We start from the raw sequence: 21,540 nt of genomic DNA, 5'->3' as shown, positions 1-21,540 counted from the left end.
AGGTGGGAGGAGGGGGCTGGCAGAGGGAGCCAGGGCTCGGCAGAGCACCGGGGGTGACATGTGGGTGCTGCGGGGCTCCAGGGGTGCCCGGGGCTTCATGCCAGCCCAGGGACTGAGGGGGAGCTTGGGCACAGAGAGGCAGAGCTGAGGCCTCAGCCTGGGGAGCTGTGCAGCATCACTTGGGCAAAACTGTCCCTGGGTGTGTGCCCTCCCCTCACACTTTAATCTTGCTTGGATTAAAGGCAAAGAAGGGTTTTAAAAGGTTGGGTCAATGCAGAATTTCCCACGAAGAAGTGTTTTGTTTTGTTTTCTGAGTAAGCTGCTTCTTAGGCAAGTTTTCCAGCCTCTAACTGGAGTTCCAGTGTGTGTATCACAGCGGGTGTGGGAGGGACACGGCCGTTAGCACGTTCAGACACTGCTGTGAGGGATGGTGACACTCACGACAGATCTGTGCCCACTGACACTTGTGGAGGGACTTGGTACCTTTCTACTGATCCTCCCTCACATGCCAGACACTTCTTCCTAAGTTTGCTTGCAAGTGTCTGCTCGCTTGGCACCGCTTACCTAGGGCAATGATTGGTGTTTAATCTCTGCTGCAAAGCTTCCTTAAAACATCTGGATGTTAAGGTTATCAATGGTTTCGTTTAGCCTAACTCCCATCTAAGCACCTGCTGACTGGGAGGGCTCTGCCCGTCCCAGTCACCCACAGCAGGTCTGCACAGCTCTCTGCAGGGGGGTTCCAGGGAGCGTTTGGTGTTCCCCTCACAGGGGCACAGGGTTGTACTCAGTGGAGTGGATGTCTTGGTGCTCCCCTTTCAGACATAGCCAACACGAAGCAGGTGCTGACTATTGCATGAGCTGGACTCCTGTTAAAGCCACCCGAGTGGTTCTTCATTCTGTGGCAGTGATCTGTTTGGTATAAGCTGCTTTGGGGGCACACGAAATCTGGGTGTGCTGCCCCTTGGTGACGTGCAGCTTAGGCTCTGAGCTCTGAGGCTGTAGTGTCACTTTTAAACGTTTATTTTCCTGGAGGGGTTTGACACAGGCATGTCCTGTGTGTTCTCACCTCTTCACTTAAAAATCACAAGGAGGAATACAAGAAGGGAACTAAAGTCTAAGAGCTCAGTGAGCGTTCTGTGGTGATTAATAATGCGAGGTGTGAGTGCTTTCAAACACAAATCAGAGCCAACAGACTAGAGAGGAACTTGGATCTTTTAGGAGTCTTGATGTGAACGCTTGATATGGCTCAGGTTGGGTGAAAAGCAATCTGACATCCAAATTACTACTGCATTGATGTGGATGTTAGACTCCAGTTCAGCATCTATCTCTAAGTTTTGCCAAATACAAGAGACTGAGGCACGTGAAGCAGATCTTTGCTTTCCAAACACTTAATTGAGAAAACCTGCAAAGCTGTAATAAAAAGTGGAGGAGGCTTTTGTGTGGCTACCTGCAGAGAGAGGGCCGGAGCCCTTTCCGTGGTATTTGTGCTGCTGAGTGACAGCAGGGAAGAAAATGCCATGTTCCATTCCATTGGGACATAGGTAAGGCAAGAAGTGTACAGGATAGTCCAGCAAAAATGGTCCAAGGGCCCAGGAAAGATGAAGATCACCTATAAATATACAAAATGGTGGAGTGAACACAGCCTTTCAATGGAGAAATAATTATACAAGCATAGAATGGCATGTGTTGCAAGGGACCTTAAATATCATAGAATAATTCTGGTGGGAAAAGACCTTTCAGACCATTGAGTCCAACCATTTGCCTGACACAGCCACCCCCAGCTAGTTCTAACTTTGCCCTGTCACAGGCAGGGACATTTTCCACTAGACCAGGTTGCTCAAAGCCCCATCCAACCTGGCCTTGAACTCTTCCAGGGATGGAGCCTCCACCACTTCCCTGGACAACATGTTCCAGTGTCTCACCACCCTCACAGTGAAGAATTTCTTCCTAATATCTGAACTAAATCTACCCTCTGTTAGCTTAAAACCATTGCCCCTCATCCTGTCACTGTACTCCCTGATGAAGTGTCTGTCCTAGTCTTTCTGGTAGATCCCCTTTAAGCACTGGAAGGACTCAATAAAGTCTCTCTGGAGCCTTCTCTTCTCCGGGCTGATAGCCCCAACTCTCCCAGCCTCTCCTCACAGCAGAGGGGTTCCACCCTCTGACCACCTTCCTGGCCTCCTCTGGATCTGCTGGAGAAGGTCCATGCCTTTCTCACCCTGGGGGCCAGCTGTGGGCAGACCTCAGAAGATCAGATTCCCAGTATCTGGGGGGGTGTCAGTGCACTGGCTGTGCTTGAACAGACCTTGAGCTGAGTGCTGGCTCTGCAGAGGGGGACGTTAGAACTTGATTTTAAGAGGCAGGGAGAACATGAGCAGTGTTTGGAAAGTGGTCGGGCTGTTGGTCAGGTTGTGTTGGGCTTGCCTGGCTCCTCAGGTGCAGGAGCCCAGGAGTGGCCACCTCACCCACAGAGTGTTCAGCTCTTCCCTCCTGCTTCTGTTGCTGCCACCTTTGCTTTGGCCCTGCCGGGTGCTGCAGCCTCTGTGAGGTGTTCCCTCCCCACCCCAGCCAGGCTTTTTCTTTCAGGGTGTGCAGCTCCTTGGGTGGGTGAGAGTCTCCCTAGGGGCCATTTAAAGCTCTCAGCCTCCTGTTGTCACCTCAGGGGCTGTGTTTCACCAAGTGAAAAGTAGTTTTGGATGTGCTGGAGGGCAAAGAGCTCCTCAGAGAGACTGAGATGGTCTCTTCCCAGAATCAGGTCAAGGCAGAATCCAGACGAGATCCACCTCAGGTAGGATGTTATTGGGCAGGCAGAAGCAACAAACTTGATGAAAGTCTTCTCCTGGGGAGACCTCCACAGAGCAGGCTGCAACAAGTCTCAGTCGTGGGCCAGTTTGGCCTGGGCTCTGTGGGCAGACATCTGGAGCATCTCTTTAAAACTCCTCCTGAGATACCTGTGGTAGGTACAGGGGTGCCAAGCTTCCTGGAATTCCATAGGATGTGCTGGCTTGATTCACAGCTTCTCCTCATTCAGCCTACCTGTGTTATCTGTTTTTACTGCTCATGCTGCTCCCATCGAACTCGGTGGCACAACTGTTGCTCATTTTGTGATGGAAGAATTTTTTTGGAGAGTAAAACCAGCACGTGACTTGTAGGTGTCTTGAGGGTTGGGCTTGCATGGTTTTGAAAATAGCAAAACATGTTAAGTGACATCAATGTTAAGGGATATTTTAATGTAAATACAAGTACCATCAAACCTGCCATCCTCACTGCCCTTGTGTCCTTCTAGAGATGCCAAACAAGCTTTGGTTTTCCTTCATTTAGCCCAGTTACCCACATTCCTACACTTTCTGTGGTAGCTGCCACTGCAGCATGTCGCTGATAAATCTAGTGGACCAAATCTACTACAAGTAAGGACTCTGCTGTCCAGTTCTGAGTGCTCCTGGAACGATTTGTGAAGATGTTTCTCTTCCTGTTGAGCTGATAAATTAAATGCTCACATCACTTACAAGATGCATAATCCTTCCTCAAAGCACAGTGCATCAGGAGGGGTTGTTACAGCATCTTTTTTGACATTGTCAGTCCCACAGAATGCTGGGATATTTAAACAGAGAGGGAGAGGGAGGGCAACTCTCAGCTGAGACATGGAAAGGTGGAGTCAGCAGATGCAGTCTGTAGTGGTTGCCACAGCAGAAATGATGTGGGACTTTGGATGCATTGACCAAATCAGGGCTTTTCACAGATGCTTTTTGTTTATCTTCAACTCCTGCCTTCTCTTTAGTCACTATCTCAGGATATCATCTTTTCCAAAAAGTTGTCCCACTGGGTGTTGAGTGTTTCATGTAGGAAATGCTCCAGGGAACGTGGCCAGTCCAGAGTTAGCCTGAAAATCTGCTCTCTCATGTAATGATTGACTGGGCAGCTCTCCTGGGTTGGCCACTCAGCAGCAGGGAGAGCACTGCCCCTGAAATCCAGAGCTACATGGGGATATTTCATGTGGCTGAGCTGGGAGGTGGGGGGATTTAAACCAAGTATGTCCATCCTGTGGGAACCCACAGCATGATTGAAGAGCCCAGTGCCAGAGGGACTAATTGCAACAGTTCCCAACTAAATCCTCACTCCTGGGTCTGCAGACCTCTCATCCCCAAGCAGCAAGTCTGATGTAAGAGTTTATATATACTGTTTTCTGTGGAGTTTCAGGAGAATTCCTTTTTAAAACTGAATCTGTATCTGGACATATCATGTGCTGCAAAAGGGTTTGCAGCAAGCAGAGAGAAAAAAAAAGCCCATTTCAAAGGATTCCAACTCATCACCTCACCTAAACCTCACCTGAGACTTTAATGCAAGCTCTGTTTCTTTGTGAGGAGCAGAAAGTACGACAGAAAAACCTGGAGGATAGCAGTTATAAAGACACCTGCCAGAGGGTCTGAAATGACAGCTCTGATGGAGGAAAATAAAACCCCTTCGAGGTGATTAGTTTACCCCAAGGTGCTGCTCTGGGGCTCTCTGACTCCATCTCTGTAGGCAGCAGCTGGTCTGAAGCATGGGAGAACACGCCATGTAGTCAAGAGGATGCTGGCCATCCATTTGTCCAGGAACAGGTATTGAGGATTAGACAGTGTGGCTTCTGAAAGGGTTTCAACTGCTCCACTGAGCTGCCAGGGAGGGAGGAGAGCTGAGGAGACCTGTTGTGCACGGCAGTGGCCTTGGTTTGATCTGCCATTGTCCTGGATTCTCTTAGTCTTTCCAGAGTGCTGGTTGTAGCTACCTGTGGGGTGTAGATATTTCTGTGGAACATGAAAGGCCTGTGAAATCAGATATGGAGTACTGTTGTGGCTCCCTTTGATTTTTCTCCTTGCTTGGGAGAGGTAGAAAAGGCATATTTTTAGGGGGTTTTAAGACCTTTCAGATCCAGAGGACACTGGGCACTGCACAGGAAAAGGCTCTCATTAAAAGTCTCTTAAGCAGCTGGAATGTGGCTGGAAGGAGATTAAAGGAAATAGATGAATTTAGCAAAGTTCTTAGACTGAAAAGTAGAGAGAAATAAAAGTTTGAGATCCTTATTGTTCTTTCAGATAGCTGGCAGGTGTGCATTAATTCAGAGTTTACCTTTTTGGCCATATGATCTGTAGATAATGAACTCTAAATCATCTAAACCTGATGTGCTGTTTGCCTAACTGCAAATATCTGCATATTTTATATTTAATCTTGTAAGCACCTTCTCATGCTGTGATCTTGATCTGATCCTACGTTAGCTCTGCCCCAGTAAAGCCCAGTTATGGTCAGAGCCAGCAGCCCCCCACATGGGCCATCCTAGCTGTGTCTGCCGTGACCCTGAGCGTGGCTTCTGCTCCCAACCTTGGGCAACTCCTTTAATTCCTCTGCCTACTTATCTAAACTGAAAGCTCTGTGAGACAACAGTTTTGAGAGTTGGGTCTGCTCTTGTGCAATGCATCCTGATCTCTGTAGGAGCCTCCAAGCACAAGGGGTGACTTTTTCATGCTGACATTCACATGCCTTGGGTAACGAGTGTGATAGTCTGCAGGAGGGAGGCTCCCACAGAAAGGGGTATTCCAGGCAGCTTTGGTCACATGTCTTAGATTCACCAGTTTACTGGTTATTTTGTTTACTCCTCAATGCATTATTTCCATCTCGTTATTTCCATCCTCCACTTCCAGAGGAAAACCAAGTCACTTTGTGTGCTCCATCTTTAGACATTCACAAATAAATGAATAAATGAAATATTAAGTCATTTTACCTGTGCAACCAGCTACTTCTGTAGGATGCTCTATCAGCTCTGCCAGAATTTAAATTACTGCTGGATCTTAGAAAGTGTTTTTCCCCATGAAGCTTTTGCTTTGCATAGTGTAAAAGATAAATTAGACTTGGTATCTCTGCTCTGTGTGTGGTCCCAGGATGTATTTGCTGTGCACTACTGAGATTGCTCCGAAAATGGAATCAGATTCTTCCAAGGTTGTGTTTATGGTGCCTATCATTATCCTGCTTATGTTTTCCACAAATATCAACATCCAACATCCCTCAGGGTCTGGAGTATGGCAAAACCACCTTTTCCCAAATTTCATCAGCCATTGCTGGGTCACAGGAGATCCAAGACTGTAGGAACAGCTGTCCTGGGTCAGACCAAAGGCTCACGTAGCTTCACAACCTGGGAAGCCCCAATGTCCTACATTTAGAACAGCTGCAAGTTTAGCTACAGCCTCTGTAAATAATTTCATTTATTTTTAGTCTATTGTTTAATAAGTTAATATCATTCCCCCTGGTTCTTGTATGTTAGAGGCAGCAATAACCTTTCTTTACTCACTTGCATGTCAGTCATGATTTCAGAACCCTGTATTCTCCTTGTATTCCTTTGTCTCCTGGTGGAAGTGGTGGAAAATATCCCATCTATTTGTCTTCATATACAAGCTATTTTTGGAAATCCATCAACTTTACAAGTCCAACAGCATCTGGCTTATCCTTGGTCTTTCTGTTCAATGGCTCCTTCAGAGCAGGTTTATGAGGTGTGGCTACTTCCTGCAGAAGCTCTGTTGACTCTGCACTGTTCTGTGTTCAACCTTTGTCCTCTAAGTCTACTCTATTCTTAATTTCCAACAAGCTGCCCTCACAACTCCCTTGTACTGTGCAGATCATCACATCTCTTACAAACCTGAAGATATTTGCCAGCTTTTAAGCAATATCTTTTGCACCACGCTTCCCTTCCCAGGTCCGCTCTCTGACGTCAACACTCTGCCATGCAGTGAGCCAGAGCAGAGTGCACAGTCTTGGCCTCACCACTGCTGCTCGAGCAGATGTACCACAGCCCCTGACAAATCCAGGGGAGCTCAACAGCCCTTAGTTAAACTGTGTCTGCCTAAGGTCTGAATTTCTGACTTCAGCTTCCATCTCATGGGTCTTGTTTTGCTGTTTAGCTCTAGACTAAAGCACTGCCTACTGCACCTTTTCCACATAAAAAGGGATTCATGGATTTTAGGCCAATATCCTACTCTTTGGGACGATCCTGTGCAATGACAAGAACAGAAATTGGCCACTCATCTTTGCAGTTCTGTTTTATTCACAGCTGGGGTCATGCTATTGGAGTCCTTCGGAAACAGGGCCACCAAGCCTCTACACTAGAGCTCCTTCTGCCTCTGAAGCTCCTGTGAAAAAGAAAGGCTGAGAGCCTATCACATCTTTCATAGGAAGGAGATGACTAGTCTAAATTCCCAGTGAAGCTACTACTGCTGTCTCAAGAATACCTGACAAAGGATGAATGCTGGTTTAGCTGGGGTGGAGGACACTAAAATGAGGATGGAGACTGGCAGGAGGAGAGAGGGGGTTCTGGAAGTTAGGGTGCTTGGCATGGGTGGTAGTTCTGTTGGTACGTGGACAATCAGTAGCTTGCTATACAGGAGTTTAGTAGTATTGAAGGTGTGACTTTGAAGCCTTGAGCAATTTCAGTGTTGTTCCATGAGGCTCTTAAGCTCTTCTTCCTAGTGTTGGTTCCCTTTACGTTATTTCTTCTCTCTGTGCTGTGAACTTGGGAAACTGCTGCACAGAAGCTGCACGGCAAGTGGAGGATAAGCACATCTCAGAGGTGACCTGCTGACAAATGCAGCTTCCTGGGCTGCGAGTGCTGGAATCGCACTACCGAGCAAAGTCCAGGTCTCTGACCTTCTGGATGAGTGCTGTTATTCCCCCAACTGATGGAATAGCAACACCTCTTACTGAACCTAGCATTGTCCCAGTGAGGGAGGTACAGCCTGGACATCCCTGAGAAGTCAGACTCTTGTTGGCATCAGAGCCTCTCCCTGTCCGTGCTGGAGTTGGCATCGCCTCATTTTCCTGCGCTTCAGAGCTTGTGCATCCAGGAAAATACAGCTCAGAGAAACATGGCTAGTGATTTTTAAGCACCACCACGAGTCAGGCAAAAAAAGTCAAGCTTGGTATCACTCACTTGGGTCAATCTTGTGTCCCTCACCACAGTTCCTCCAGCTCAGGACTGCCAGGTCCCTTGTGTGTGTTCAGTGCAGCGTTTGGTGCCAGGCAGGGCTTTGAACTCTGCAGTCTGAATTGCTCTCTGAAGCTTATGAGGATGTCTTAATCCCAGTTTCTTGGGCTGAACCTGGCCCTAAATAGCTGTCTCTGATTCCAGTATTTATCCCTTGGCTCTCACTGGAACATCTCGTGTTTCTGTCTCCCAGTTCAGCTTTGACAATGGGATTAGATTATTCCCACCCGCTTGGTTTCTAAAGTTCAATACTCACTGTGTGATTCACAGGGATTCCTGGGTTCTTGGTTAGTTTGCAGGTCTCTGGATTATTTCCATGTATTAATTAATTGCACTTGTTCCTAATTACGACCGTTTGAGTGCATCTGGAGGTTGTAGGCTCCTTTGAGAATGAATGGAGAAGTGCTGTGAGGTTAGGTCAGCTGAACTGTGCCATGACTCCCATGCCTGGACAGACTGGATTGACTACAGAGAGATGGAGACAACTAGCTCGGAAATAGATGTCTAAAAAATAAGTGGAGGGCTAAAACTGCAGCTGTATTGCATGACTTCATAGAATCATAGAATGTTTGGGTTGGAAGGGACCTCCAAAGGTCACCTAGTCCAACCCTCCTGCAATAATCAAGGACATCTCCAAATAGCCCAAGCTGCTTAGAGCCTCATCAAGCCTGACCTTGAATGTCTCCAGGGATGGGCTTTCCACCAGCTCTCTGGGCAACCTATTCCAGTGGTCTGTCATCCTCATATTAACATTTTCCCAACATCTAACCTAAATCTTCCCTTTTCTAGCTTAAAGCCATCACCCCTTGTCCTGTCACTCCAAACCCTTGTGAATAGTCCCTCCCTGCTTTCTTGTAGGCCCTTTTCAGGACTTGCATCCTGTGTAATGAAGGTTATATCCTTGATAAGAGTATGGTCTTACTTCACAGAATCATAGAATCACAGAATGGTTTGGGTTGGAAGGGACCTTAAAGATCATCCAGCTCCAACCCCCTGCCATGGGCAGGGACACCTCCCACTAGAGCAGGTTGCTCAAAGCCCCATCCAACCTGGCCTTGAACACACACAGAGATGGAGCATCCACAGCTTCCCTGGGCAAGTGTCTCACCACCCTCACATTGAAAAACTTCTTCCTCACACCACATCTAAATCTACCCTCTTTCAGTTTGAAGCCATCACCTCTCATCCTGTCACTACCTGTGCTTGTAAAAATTCCTTCCCCAGCTTTCCTGTAGGACTCCTTTAGGTACTGAAAGGCCACCAGAAGGTCTTCCTGAAGTTTTCTCTTCTCCAGGCTGAACAACTCCAACTCTCTCAGCTTGTCTTCTTGGGGGAGGTGCTCCACCCCTATGATCATCTTTGTGGCCTCCTCTGGACGTGCTCCAACAGGTCCATGTACTTCTCACGTGGGAGGCCCCAGAGCTGAGCTCAGTACTGCAGGTGAAGTCTCATAAAAGTGTAAGAGAGGGGGAAAATCACTTCTCTCAACCTGCTGGCCACACTGTGGGGGATGCAGCCCAGGATACAATTTCCCAGGTCATACTGAGCTTCTTGTGAACCAACACCCCCACCTCCTTCTCTGCAGGGGTGCTCTCAATCTACTCGTTGCCCAGCCTGTATTGCTGCTGGGGATTGTCTCGACCCACGTACAGGACCTTGTTGAACTTCATGAGGTTTGAGTGGGCCCACCTCTCAAGCCTGTCAAGGTCCTTCTGGGTGGATAGAAGAGCTGAGTGTTAGAAAGTACTTTCTTTCATGGAGCCAGTTAGGTTCCATTTTGGTCACCTCCATCAGTTAAAGATCTTTACTTGTGAACTGGAGTGTGGTAGACAATGTGGACTCTTGTCACGTCCACTGGCACAGATGTTCCTCTCCTCTCTCTGCCAGCACAGGCTGGCACTTGCTGTGCCAAAACATACGCCCAGAAACATGACCAGTCAGACCTGGTCAGATAATTGAGCTGTGAAAGAGCTTTTACAAGGAACCCATCATGGTGCAGAGGTGAAGAATCTCACTTCCTACTGCTGAGGGGAATTGCTGGTTTGATATTGTCCCAACTTACTAGTGTCCATCTCCATCTGGCTTGGTTTACTCGAGTGTTGAACTGTGCAGGGAAGATGATGATGGGGGAGCCAGCACCCAAATAGTCCTTGTAGACCTGCTTCAGAGATTGCCCCTGACTGCATCCCTCCCTGTCCAGCTTTGCTTCTCTGCCTCCCACAGTCACTTTGTGGAGCAGCACAGCCCAGTTTGCCCGAACAAGAACCAACTGGCTCATCTGTTTGTCCATGGTGAACTACCCTGGACTTACAGAGAAAAAATGAGGTTTGGGGGAGGAGAAGTGGAGTCTGCAAATGTTAATGTTGGGCCTGAGATGTGTCCAAAAGTAAGGGTTCTAGGAAATTTCAATTTATCTGCCTGGTTTTGGTATTTTTTTGGGGTGGGAAGGTTGAGGCTTCTTACCTGTTTGGTACTCAGGAGAGACACTCCAGAGCAGTGTTGTGCAAACTCCCCTGTGACTGCTCCCCGTTTGCTTGCAGCCCTCAAATCTTGCATCAAGGTAAAAGAATTTCTCTGTATTTTCAAGCATCCTGGAGATATTAAGGGAGATAAATTTTGCAAGAAAAATTTTGTCTTGCCATGAAAAGCAAAACCACTTGTGTCAAAAACTGGTGACATTTTTCAGCTAAATTACACAGACCCACAAGTAAGTGTGTCCCTGTTGCATTTGGCAATACATTTGGAGTTGACCTTTCCTTTATTTTTTCAGCAAGAAAATGTTTTCCAGCCAAAGTTGTGCTTCTTCTAGGAAGGTGGCCATGGATAATGTCTCCCTATTGGTCTTTCCTAGCTATGACCAGTAGCATGGTACCAGTGCAGACAAAGCCCTGGAAGGATGTGGGTGATGCTTTATGGAGTTAGCACAGAGCTGTGGTGTACAGTGTCCTGAGCAAAAACAGTCACTGTGTGAGATGGTCCATGCACTGTGGAGGGAACAAAACTGCAGGGCTGTAACCGTGTCCTCTTGAAGGAATCAAGAAAACATCCCACCCTGGTGAGGCTGTTGGTGACAACAGATGTGTTTCCTCTTTCACCTCACAGTGATAGTCTGCTACGTTGCCTTGGTGTGTGGTGGAGGTGGGATGCTAGATCTAACCAGTCTGTACTGATTAACCTTATGAGCTGGTAAAGTGCCCTGAACAGCAGCTTTCTGAACACCCCCAGCGTTTGTGGAGGCCCCATTCCTGGAGACATTCAAGATCAGGCTGGGTGAAGCTTTGAGTAGCTTGATCTAGTTGGAGATGTCCCTGCTTATTGTAGAGGGGTTGGACTAGATGAGCTTTGGAACCTTCCAGTCCAGCTTGATCTAGTTGGAGATGTCCCTGCTTATTGTAGAGGGGTTGGACTAGATGAGCTTTGGAACCTTCCAGCCCAGCTTGATCTAGTTGGAGATGTCCCTGCTTATTGCAGAGGGGTTGGACTAGATGAGCTTTGGAACCTTCCAGCCCAACGATTCTACGATTCTATGATCCTTTCCTCTAATCACCTGTTCTCTCCCGTGACTGCTGCCTTCCAAAACTCACTGCTTTTTCTCCTTCCTTTCAGCTTGACAGGGAAAGAAGCTCTGACCCACTTCCCCTCGCTGGGTCCCTCGGCGAGCTCTGCCCCGGGGAAGGTGCACGTGAAGCAGTGTGACCTGCTGCAGCTCTCCCGCAAGCAGAAGCGGCTGTGCCGCAGGGAGCCGGGCTTGGCGGAGACGCTGCGGGACGCCATCCGCCTGGGCCTGCTGGAGTGCCAGCACCAGTTCCGCAGCGAGCGCTGGAACTGCAGCCTGGAGGGTCGGCCCAGCCTGCTGAAGAGAGGTACGAGGTGCTCTCTGGTCTGTGGCACCCAACCCCGCGTGGTGCCCGAGCCCCCGCAACGCGCGTCCCGGGTGAAGCAGAGAGGTGGTGACCAGGGAGCGCAGAGAGCAGTCATGGGAGCTGGGCAGTTTGGGCCCTTTTGCCACAAAATGTGCCTTTGTCCTCATCTTTCCTGCGCCGTTAGTCATGGGTTGGAATGTAGAAGGGAGTTCACACCTTTGGCTTGTGTTTTTTTTTTCCAATACCGGAGTTTCCCAGATCATCCTCCTTGGCTGGCAATCAGGGGCGATACTGTGACAAATAAGGGTTAGTGCTTTATGTCAGGGGATGTTTTAAGAAAAGACTCTTTTTACCTCTTTGAATACTTTCATATGCCAATATCTGTTGTTCTCAGATGACGAATTTAATCCTAAAAAAGCTATTTCTCAGCATTGAGGCATTTCAGCGGACGCTGACAAAGATGTAAGACTCTTTCACGTATGTTTGGAGCTTCTGCAGAAGCTGAGACAAGAGTGGCCAGAGAAGCCAGTGGCTTGTTTCAGAAATGCTTTAGAGAAAGAAAGTGTTCTGTAAGTTTTGTCTTTGAGGTAGGAGGGAGCATAATAAATCCTTCAAATTATAAGAATTTGGGAAAAATGGAATGAGGACAGACCTTGGAATTATTTCTTAATAAAGGTTCCCAGAGCTAAACCTACACTTTGCTAAAACTGTCCTCATCCAAACAATGACCAACCGCCTGTTATTGAGTTTCAACCCTTCAATTACATTTAGTAGCATTTACTAAGTTTCAGTCTTCAGTATTATTGAGTTTCAGTCCTTCGATAACATTTAGTAACTTAATGTTTCTTAAAAAGGGGCCTGAATAAGCCAATATTAATTTGACAAAATTGAAATGTTAATTTTGGTTAATTAGGATTTAAACTTTTTAACATCTCCATTTAAAACTATCAAATTGTATTAAAGTAATTATTAAGTTAATAGTTTAGTAAACCAGCAGGTACAAGGCTGGATTTGCTTCACTGCAAGGCTCTATTGTGAATTTTTTAGCGTGTTGTGGAAGAAGCTGTTTGTGATCATTTTGAGTGACTTTCTGACATCTGTACCTTCAGCAACCTCAAAGAACTTGAAGATGACAATTGAATAATCCTCATCTTCAAATAGCTGGAAAACATTTAATTATCTTCTGGTGACATGCCTCGACATTTCCATGGACTCCTGACTGACAAAATAAAATATCACCTGTAATTTAAAACCTGTTTTGGCAGAGGAGGATAAGTGTTTGAAAACTTTTATTACACAATCTTAAGGATCAAATGATGATTTAATACAGAAAAGTATGCTACAGACCTCTTCTGTGTGAGAGGACAGTTGGCTGGAAGCAATTATTAGGTCTCATTTTCCTTTAACTTGCAAATAAGTTGGTTTCTTTTACAAAGAACGTGAAGACCTTCAGCTGCTGCTTTTGATCTCTTTCTTACATATTCTTACTCTTACTTTTTTTTGCTGCCTTGGAAATTGTGGGTCAGACAATGGACTGTGCTTCTTTCACCCAAGTAGCGATGAAGAGTTTCAGAAATGGGTAAAACATTTGCTCTTGTTTTCTGTTGTTTGATATTGCCATGGTCCTAGAGAAAACATAAAAAACCCCACACAATTTAAACAGTCTTTAATGGCCTTATGAGTACAAGAGGGAAAAAAGATCCTGGCCCAGTGAGATGGTTATTTTTTGTAATAAGTGAAAAGTCACATTTAATTTGCAGTCACAACTGAAAAACTGCTCTGACTGATTCAGACCACTGATGCTTTTCCTGCTTCTGGAGATGCCATCATCTTTTTTTTTCCTCTATTTGCATACTTCTAGTAAGTAAAAAAACCATGCCAAGGGCTTTTTGGTTTTTGAAATGCCAGATCTATTTTCACAGTCTGCACCACTGGTTGTTTTACACTGACAGTCCTCCTCTGGATACAACTGGGAAACTCCTTTTGCATAACCTACAATCCTTCTATGACCACTGCAATCGCTTATGATAGCTCTTGTTCTTCACTGATCCATGCAAAATCCTTCTGCATTCCTTCTCCACTTCTTTACAGATCCATGGAAATAGTCAGATTTAAACTGATTCTGGAGAGATGTTTCAAGTCGTCTTGTTGCACTGTGGCCATTGGTGTCTATCAAAATCTGTAAAGCAATGATGACCTTTTGGTTTCCAGGGTGTGCCATAAAGGCAGTCAGCTGTTGCTGGGGGTCAGGTAGGCAGTATTTCACCCCAAACCACATGATGATTTGAGGAAAATCAATACCTATACCAAAGACAGCTCAGATCCTGCCTCTCTGAAAAATCCTTCTTGAAAAATGAGCACACTACAATCCATCCATCCATCCATCCATCCATCCATCCATCCATCCATTTCTTTGCTTTGTGTTGGTTAGATTGTTTAACCTTCAAGCAGTGGTTTCACTGATGTCATGAGGAATCTAGGAAAGGTACAGCACAGGAGCAGTGGCTCAGAGACAGAATGTCCATCACTGGAGATTTTGAGAACTTAGTTGCACAAAGCCCTGAGCAACTTTATCTGGCATTGGAGTGAGCTGTGCTTTGAGCAGAAGGTTGTACTACAGAACTCAAGAACTCCTTCCATCCTAAATCTTCCTACAATTTTGTTACTTTCTGATCAGCTCTATTTTTGTTTGTTTGTTTGCTTGCTTGTTTTTTCCCAGAGTTTTTTTATCCCCTTGTTTGTTTTTTGTCTCTCTGAAATGCTCACACAATCTTTATTGTAGCATTGAAAAATCTTTGACTGTGAGCATCTTTCCTTTGGCAGAATCACCACATGGTTAAACTCCTCCTGTTATGGTTTTCCTTGTGCTCTAGAGCACACCCCACCACAGAAGAGCATCCTGCCATTGCAGCAAATGTCCTTCTGTATTTGTAGGATGCTGAGCTAAGAAATAATTCCAGAGAGCTCAAAGGAAGACTTGGACATGTGCAAGGTCCTACCAGGGGGAGCTGACTTGCTTCAACACCTTGAAATTCAGCTCTCTGCAGCATGTTTGGAAGCAAACTGCCCAACAAAGACATCTGCATTTTGATGTTCCCCCTTCCACTGAGTGTTTAAGATTTCATTTGGTCACCAGCAACACAGTCAATGCAGCCAGGAGAGTGACTCAGCCCTAAACCAGACCCGGACAGCCTGGGCACTGGCTCCAGGCTCCACTGACTGTGGTTGCAAGAGCTCCACTGACACAGTGGGAGGACAGATACCCAGGACACGTGGAGAAACCTCTCATTTAGATCTTCTCAAGTCATGCTTGTTGGATCCGATGGCTGCTCATTTGTGCTGTCCCACTGAAAATCCAGCTGTTCTGTTACTCATTGCTATTCCACAAGGGCTTAAGGACCATTCAGTTTTTCCTTTGCTCATGTGATTTGAGAATTAAACAATTTAATGGTGACCAGTCTGTCATGAAGGGAGGAGAAGGAGGATAAGAGAGGAAGAAGGAATCATCTTAGGCTTTTCAGACAAGAATTTGGCAGCCTGATGCCATTGAACCTTTGCCATAAAAGGAGGTGGGGAGGAGGAGAAGAAGGAGATGATTTGAAAGTGTGCTCGTTATCTCCAGTTACTGCTGTCTGCAGTGGCCTGACCACAAGGAATGGTCTTTGATTTCCAGTGGGTTGAAATCTGGCTAGCACTTACGTGGAGTGACACAGAAGAAACCAAACCATGGTAAAAAATAGCAGAAGCAGTGTGGTATTCCACAGTCAGATTTAGCAGGGTGTGTGGAGCTGACTGGTGCTACTGGCTTTATCTGGTATGGGAAAGTGTTGCTAAAATGCTCTTCTCTCTTCTGGTATCAGTATGTCAGACAGGATATTGGGAGTCTGGGAAGCATTTGGAGATCAGCTTCTGGAAGTATTTTTCAGATTTAGGATTTATTCAGCCTCTCTTAGCTCCTTCATTTGGGTTAGCCACGTTTCAAAATGTGTGAGCATCATGTTACTATCCATAATCTGTATTGACTGTGTCCCACACCAGCTTTTCCGAAAACTTTTATGGATTTGATCACATTTTTTTCAATATTCTTCCAGTAGCCAGAGAGATTTTATAGACCATCATCAACCTAAGATCTTAGTTCCTTGCCCCGGTGATACAGCAACTAAGATGGTGAGGCTGGAAGCAGTTTGTTGATTGATCTCCTTGACCTCCTCCACATTTTCTTACTTTCTCATCCACATCCATACCATTGCTGGCTCCTTCATCTAAAATTCTGGACGTCCAAAGAGCTCCTATGAAGAGTATATTGAAGTCACTAACCCAGCTTCTTCATCATGTTCTTGATTAGTCGATTTTTCATTCTTCTTACTAATAGCTATCAGAAGAACTCTTTGTCCTCCTCTCTGGTCAGATTGGGAAACAGATTTCTTTCCTTCTGCTGTGGAAGGAAAGAAGGAAATTTCTAATGTGGAATGTTTCTTTGCTTCAATGTGTTTTATTCAATGTAATGTACAAATGCTCTGTTTTTCATAAACCTGATTTTTTCTATTTTGGCCCATCTCAGCCATTCCTGCACTCCCAGCTATTGCTCGCTCACCCGTCCTCCTCCTCCTTGCATTGCTTCCTAAATTGTAAACTTGTTAAGTGATTTCCCATCAATGGTTTCGTTTTCTATTAATTCACTCTGGAGGAAATATTAAGATTTAATTAAGATTAAATAGGAGAGGAAATAAGCAATAAAAATATTTTTGGGTTTAGGTCAGGTTTGTGTCAATCAAGGTTTTCTGGAACTCATGGTTGTCATATAACCATACCCATTCCTATCTGATCTCAGGTCTTCAGGCTGAATTCCTACCCAGGCACTGTACTTTCTTTCCTGGTTAAAATGTCATGGTGTGTCACGGTCACACACCTCAGGGCAAACATACCTGAGCTGGGAAGCCTGCTTTAGGAAGTACAATAGCTTCAGAAAGCATCACCACAGTCACTGGGAGTAGATAATTTACAGGGAAGTCAGAAAACCTACTCACATGCAGGAGAGCTGTCCTTGCCCAAGACTCCTTCAACACAGAACCTTTCCCAGTCAAACTACTTGGAGACTGCTACTGTCCCAGCAAAGTCCCAGTTAAAAACATTTTAAAATAAGAAGCCAGATTTTAAAAACCTTTTATCATTCTCTACTAAATATTTGGAGCCAACATGGTTTCAGTGCCTGTCTCCCTTCACACCCACCCGCTCTGCAGTGAGGATGAGGACAGGTGGAGCTCCACGACTGTCACTTTTCGTAGCTGAATGTTTTCACAGGGCTGCTTGGCTGTGGCCACCCATCCCTTGACTCAATGTGGGCTCCTGTGTCCGTATTGTATCAGTCACAGCCACCAGGTGAGCCTGGGGTATGTTCTGCCAATGACCAGGCCCAACAAAAATGATTCCACCAGCAGAAAGATGAACCAATACACAGACTGTTTTGTATACAAAAAGGACATTGCATGAATGATCGCTGGGGGTACAAACAGATCAATCAGCTGGTACATAAACGGTGCCACCCCCAACGATCCCACAAAAGATGTGACTCGACCCACAACAAGCGGTATAAACAGTGAGCCACGGTTGCCCATAGTTGGTATGGGAAACAGCCAAACCTGTAAGTTAAAGACATAAGGTAAAGGTGCCCACATGGCGACTCTCACCCAATCTGCCCATGTTTGCAAAGGTCTAAACAGACCAGGGCCCAGCTCCAGGAGAGTCAGGAGGTCTGCCCTGAACCAGGAAGCTCTGTGGAGTGCACTCCACAGACAGACACTCCTGACTCCCTGCCAGTGGTCCCAGCTTTTATCCCCAAGCAGACACCTGACCTTTGTCAACTCACTGTGGGACCCCTGGGGCTCATTTCCCTTATGGCTCTCCCCGCAGGGCCGGCCGCACCCTGGGGGGAACCTATAAGGCAAATTCACCACCTCTTTGTGAAGGGCTGTGGGGAGCACCCATATGTCAACCTTAATTCAGGGCTCGGGGTTCAGACCCCAGCATTTCAGGGTGTTACTACACTAGTTACTCCAAACAGGGCGTTGAGTTTCTCTGCGAGGAACGTTGTGCAGGCAACGAAGAGTTCCGTGTCCTCGAATTTCTGAGCGTTGCACTGGGTGTTAGTTCATGGACAGTCAGGAGAACTAGTGAGGTGGATGCACGCCTTATTTTGCCTTTCCCGCTCCTACCCTCTCCTAACCCTTCTCCTGTGCAGGTTTTAAGGAAACTGCCTTCCTCTACGCCGTGTCCTCGGCAGCTCTGACGCACGCCCTGGCCAGGGCCTGCAGCGCGGGGCGCATGGAGCGCTGCACCTGCGACGACTCCCCGGGGCTGGAGAACCGCAAGGCCTGGCAGTGGGGCGTCTGTGGGGACAACCTCAAGTACAGCACCAAGTTCCTGAAGAAGTTCTTGGGTCAGAAGAGGATCGGCAAAGACCTGAGGGCCAAGGTGGATATCCACAACACCAACGTTGGCATCAAGGTGAGGAGCTGCGCTAGCAGGTCTAGAATGGAGTTAGGGCTTGGTGCAAGTCTTCCAAGTCATCCTCAGCAGAGGCTGTTTGTGGGAGGGGCATCCACTGTCCCTGCTCAGGAACCAGAGCTGTTTACCTGGGTGTGGTGGACACTGCAGTACTGAGAGGTCCCTGGAATGTCTCCTAACTCTGGTGTGAGGAGTTGCATGTTGAGTGGCTGAGTAGCATCCTGCATCCTCTAGTGGTACCAGGGCTGTGTGACAGCAGTCTGCAGCATGGCATCAGCTGTAAAACTCAAAGGCTGATTTACTCTGGAGGTTATGCCACTGCCTCAGGGAGCTTTGAGAACAGGTAGAGCTTCAGAGTTTGTGGGATGTGTGAAGTAGATCAAGGGCTGACATTCTTGAGATCAGTTATGAGTCTGCTGGTGATTTGCTATGGAACTAGTCATGTCACAAGTTTGGGTCAGGGAAACCATCAGATCAAACACTTTGGCCTGTATTTTTCAGGCTACTGACATCAGTATTTTCCATTTACTGAATCCAATTACTTGTTCAACCAGACCACTGTCTTCATTCAACTATACCAAAGAGAATTCACCATGCTGGAGATGCTCAGTTTGTGGTTGACCACTCCTACTTTTCCAAATAGGATAATGATAAGAAGTAAGAATTTTTTCAGTATTCTAGTGGGAATTTATTCAGTATTCAGCCATTTTTCCACTCAGGCTTTCTACTGTTTGACTCACCAGTCAGCTCCATAGCTGTTCTACTCTTTGGCTTTTTTTTTTTTTTTTTTTTCCCCCAGTTTCCCTCCCATATAATAGGAATAATACACGTAAACCTGAGATATTTCCAGACTGCTGTCTGCATTCTGAGGTGTTGCCCATACCCAGAACTAGGCTCGTGGTCCTGGCAGATAATGACTACCACTTCTCTTCCTCATCAGGCTGTGAAAAACGGTCTCAAAACCACATGCAAGTGCCACGGTGTCTCTGGCTCGTGTGCTGTCCGGACATGCTGGAAGCAGCTTTCACCCTTCCACGAGATTGGCCGGCTGCTGAAGCTGCGCTACGATGATGCTGTCAAGGTCTTCAGCACCACCAATGATGCCGTGGGACACTCGGAGCTGGCTGGCCCACAGAGACACAGCCACTCCCCCAAGCACCCTGCCTCACCCCGCTCTACCGACCTGGTGTATGTGGAAGATTCCCCCAGTTTCTGTCGTCCCAGCAAATACTCCCTGGGCACTGCTGGGAGGACCTGCTCTCGGGAAGGCAACTGTGACAGCATGTGCTGTGGACGAGGCTATAACACCCAGAGCCGGCTGGTTACCTTCTCTTGCCACTGTCAGGTGCAGTGGTGTTGCTATGTGGAGTGCCAGCAGTGCATGCAAGAAGAGGTGGTCTACAGCTGCAAGCAGTAAAGATGGTGCTAGAGGGTCAAGACAAGTCCTAGAGACCAAGGAAGCAGTAGGGAGAGAGAGACGTGATTCTCTGCTGTGGGGTGAGGGCAAAGGCAAGCACCAAAAATCTCCAGTGCTCCTATTATCTCAATGTTGAGATCCTCTGATCTGGGGGGAGCCCCTGTATGAGGGGTGAAAACCAGAGGTTTTGTCAGGTATCAGATCAGGAAGGGCGGGACAGAGAGTTGGGGGACAGAAGAAACACTGAAGCAGTGAAAAATACCTCTTTTGAGCTGAAACTTGTATACTCATCTGCAGGAACGTCCCCCTCCTCCAGCCCTCACTTGCACTTATGTAAATGCATTGGGGTGGTGACATTAGAATCCTGAGGGCTTGTGCCTTGGTTCCTGGAGAGAAGAGAATTAAGAGACCAGGGAAGCAACTAACTAGAGACTGGATCCCAACGTAGCAGGGACAGCCAAGTTCCTGTGCCAAGGCAGAATGACTCTGGCAGCAGAGGGTTTCCAATGCTGTGCTCTGGGAGCTGGTGGAATCCTTTCTGCTTTGAACTCAAAGACACACTCTGGAGTAGCCTCATCTTGATGCAAGATTTGTGCCTCAGAAATACCAGTTTACAAACAAAAGGAGCTCATCTCCATCATCTCCCAGGTCTGTAGTTTGGCCGCTAGACTCCAAGTGCCTTTCTCTCCATGTTTCAACCTTGCTGCACCTTCCTGGAACTGCCTCTGTACAGTGTATGTGTCACAGGAACGCAGCTCAGGTCTGTGAAGTTGCCACTCTGCAGCGTGGTGCCATGCAGGGGGTTATTTTATGGTGGTGGATCCAGGGTGATGGTGCCAATTGTGCATCTCTCTTTTCCCCCACCCCCAGTCACACTATCAATCACCTTTTTGTCTTCTGTGTATCACTTCTTGCCCTGGTGCCTGGGGTGAAGATCCCACAGTCCTGCCTTGTGTTAATTACAGGGAAAATTTCTGAACGGGAGTTGGGAGCTACAGGAACTGAGACATCTTACAAACTTCCAAATAATGAGAAATTAAACTGTGCCCTGAGAAGTTAGATACACGTGGACAATGCAGGCATCTGGCATGAGAGCAGGTGACCTGGGGGAAAGAGCTCAGTCTATTACAGAGTTGTGATCTTCTGATTCTGAGTCATGTTTTTCTAGTTAACTTTAAGTTGATCACAACAGAAAGAGCCCATTTTGTTTCTTTGGCCATGCTTTAGAGAGCAGTTTTGGGATTGGCAGCGAGGCATCCCCTGCCCAGCCACCAGACCCACACAGCTGCTCTGGGTGCCGGGCTGTAGCCCTGTCTCTCTGCCTGCTGGTGAACCCTGCAGCAGCACTCAGAGTGCTGGGACTGTGAACAGCTCAGGGAAGTCTGGGAGATAAAGCTGCTGGATTTACTCAGCCTGGGTGGTGGCTGTGAACCAGCGAGCAGGACGTCGGGGTGGAGATGGGCTGTGCTGGAAAGAACACACAATTCCACCAGCTCAGACCGAAATTCACTGGCAGTGTAAGGGATGAAGATGCTGGCTTGGGTTGTCTAGATGGGGTGAGTGGGACAAGCTGTCAGTGTGACTGGGTTCTCCTCACAGGCAGGTGGTAGGGTCTAACTCGTGGGCTCCACCTCCTGAGTGTGGACCTGCTGAAGTCAGGCAGCTCACCTGCTCACTTTGGTGTGCTTTGAACCATTACCTCGTGGTGAGGAGTGTGTCCTCACACCCCTTTTCTCTGGGCCTTGTTGCCC

The 21,540-nt window shown here is 47.1% G+C and overlaps 1 protein-coding gene across 1 annotated transcript; it reads left to right on the top strand.

Moving 5' to 3' along the window:
- Positions 1-11,611: 11,611 nt before the first annotated feature.
- WNT9B (wingless-type MMTV integration site family, member 9B) lies at positions 11,612-19,789 on the top strand (the record flags this gene model as incomplete). The annotated part of the gene is made up of 3 exons (XM_008937411.1): positions 11,612-11,868; positions 18,107-18,372; positions 19,313-19,789. Coding segments are annotated over 3 exons (1,000 nt in total), but the record flags the coding sequence as incomplete, so codon positions are not given.
- Positions 19,790-21,540: the final 1,751 nt, after the last annotated feature.

This window comes from Merops nubicus, unplaced genomic scaffold (genome assembly GCF_000691845.1).
Source record: "Merops nubicus isolate BGI_N331 unplaced genomic scaffold, ASM69184v1 scaffold9213, whole genome shotgun sequence".
Taxonomy (NCBI): Eukaryota; Metazoa; Chordata; class Aves; order Coraciiformes; family Meropidae; genus Merops; species Merops nubicus.
The sequence above is the reverse complement of the archived record's forward strand: the minus strand, read 5'-3'. Positions and strand labels throughout refer to the sequence as shown.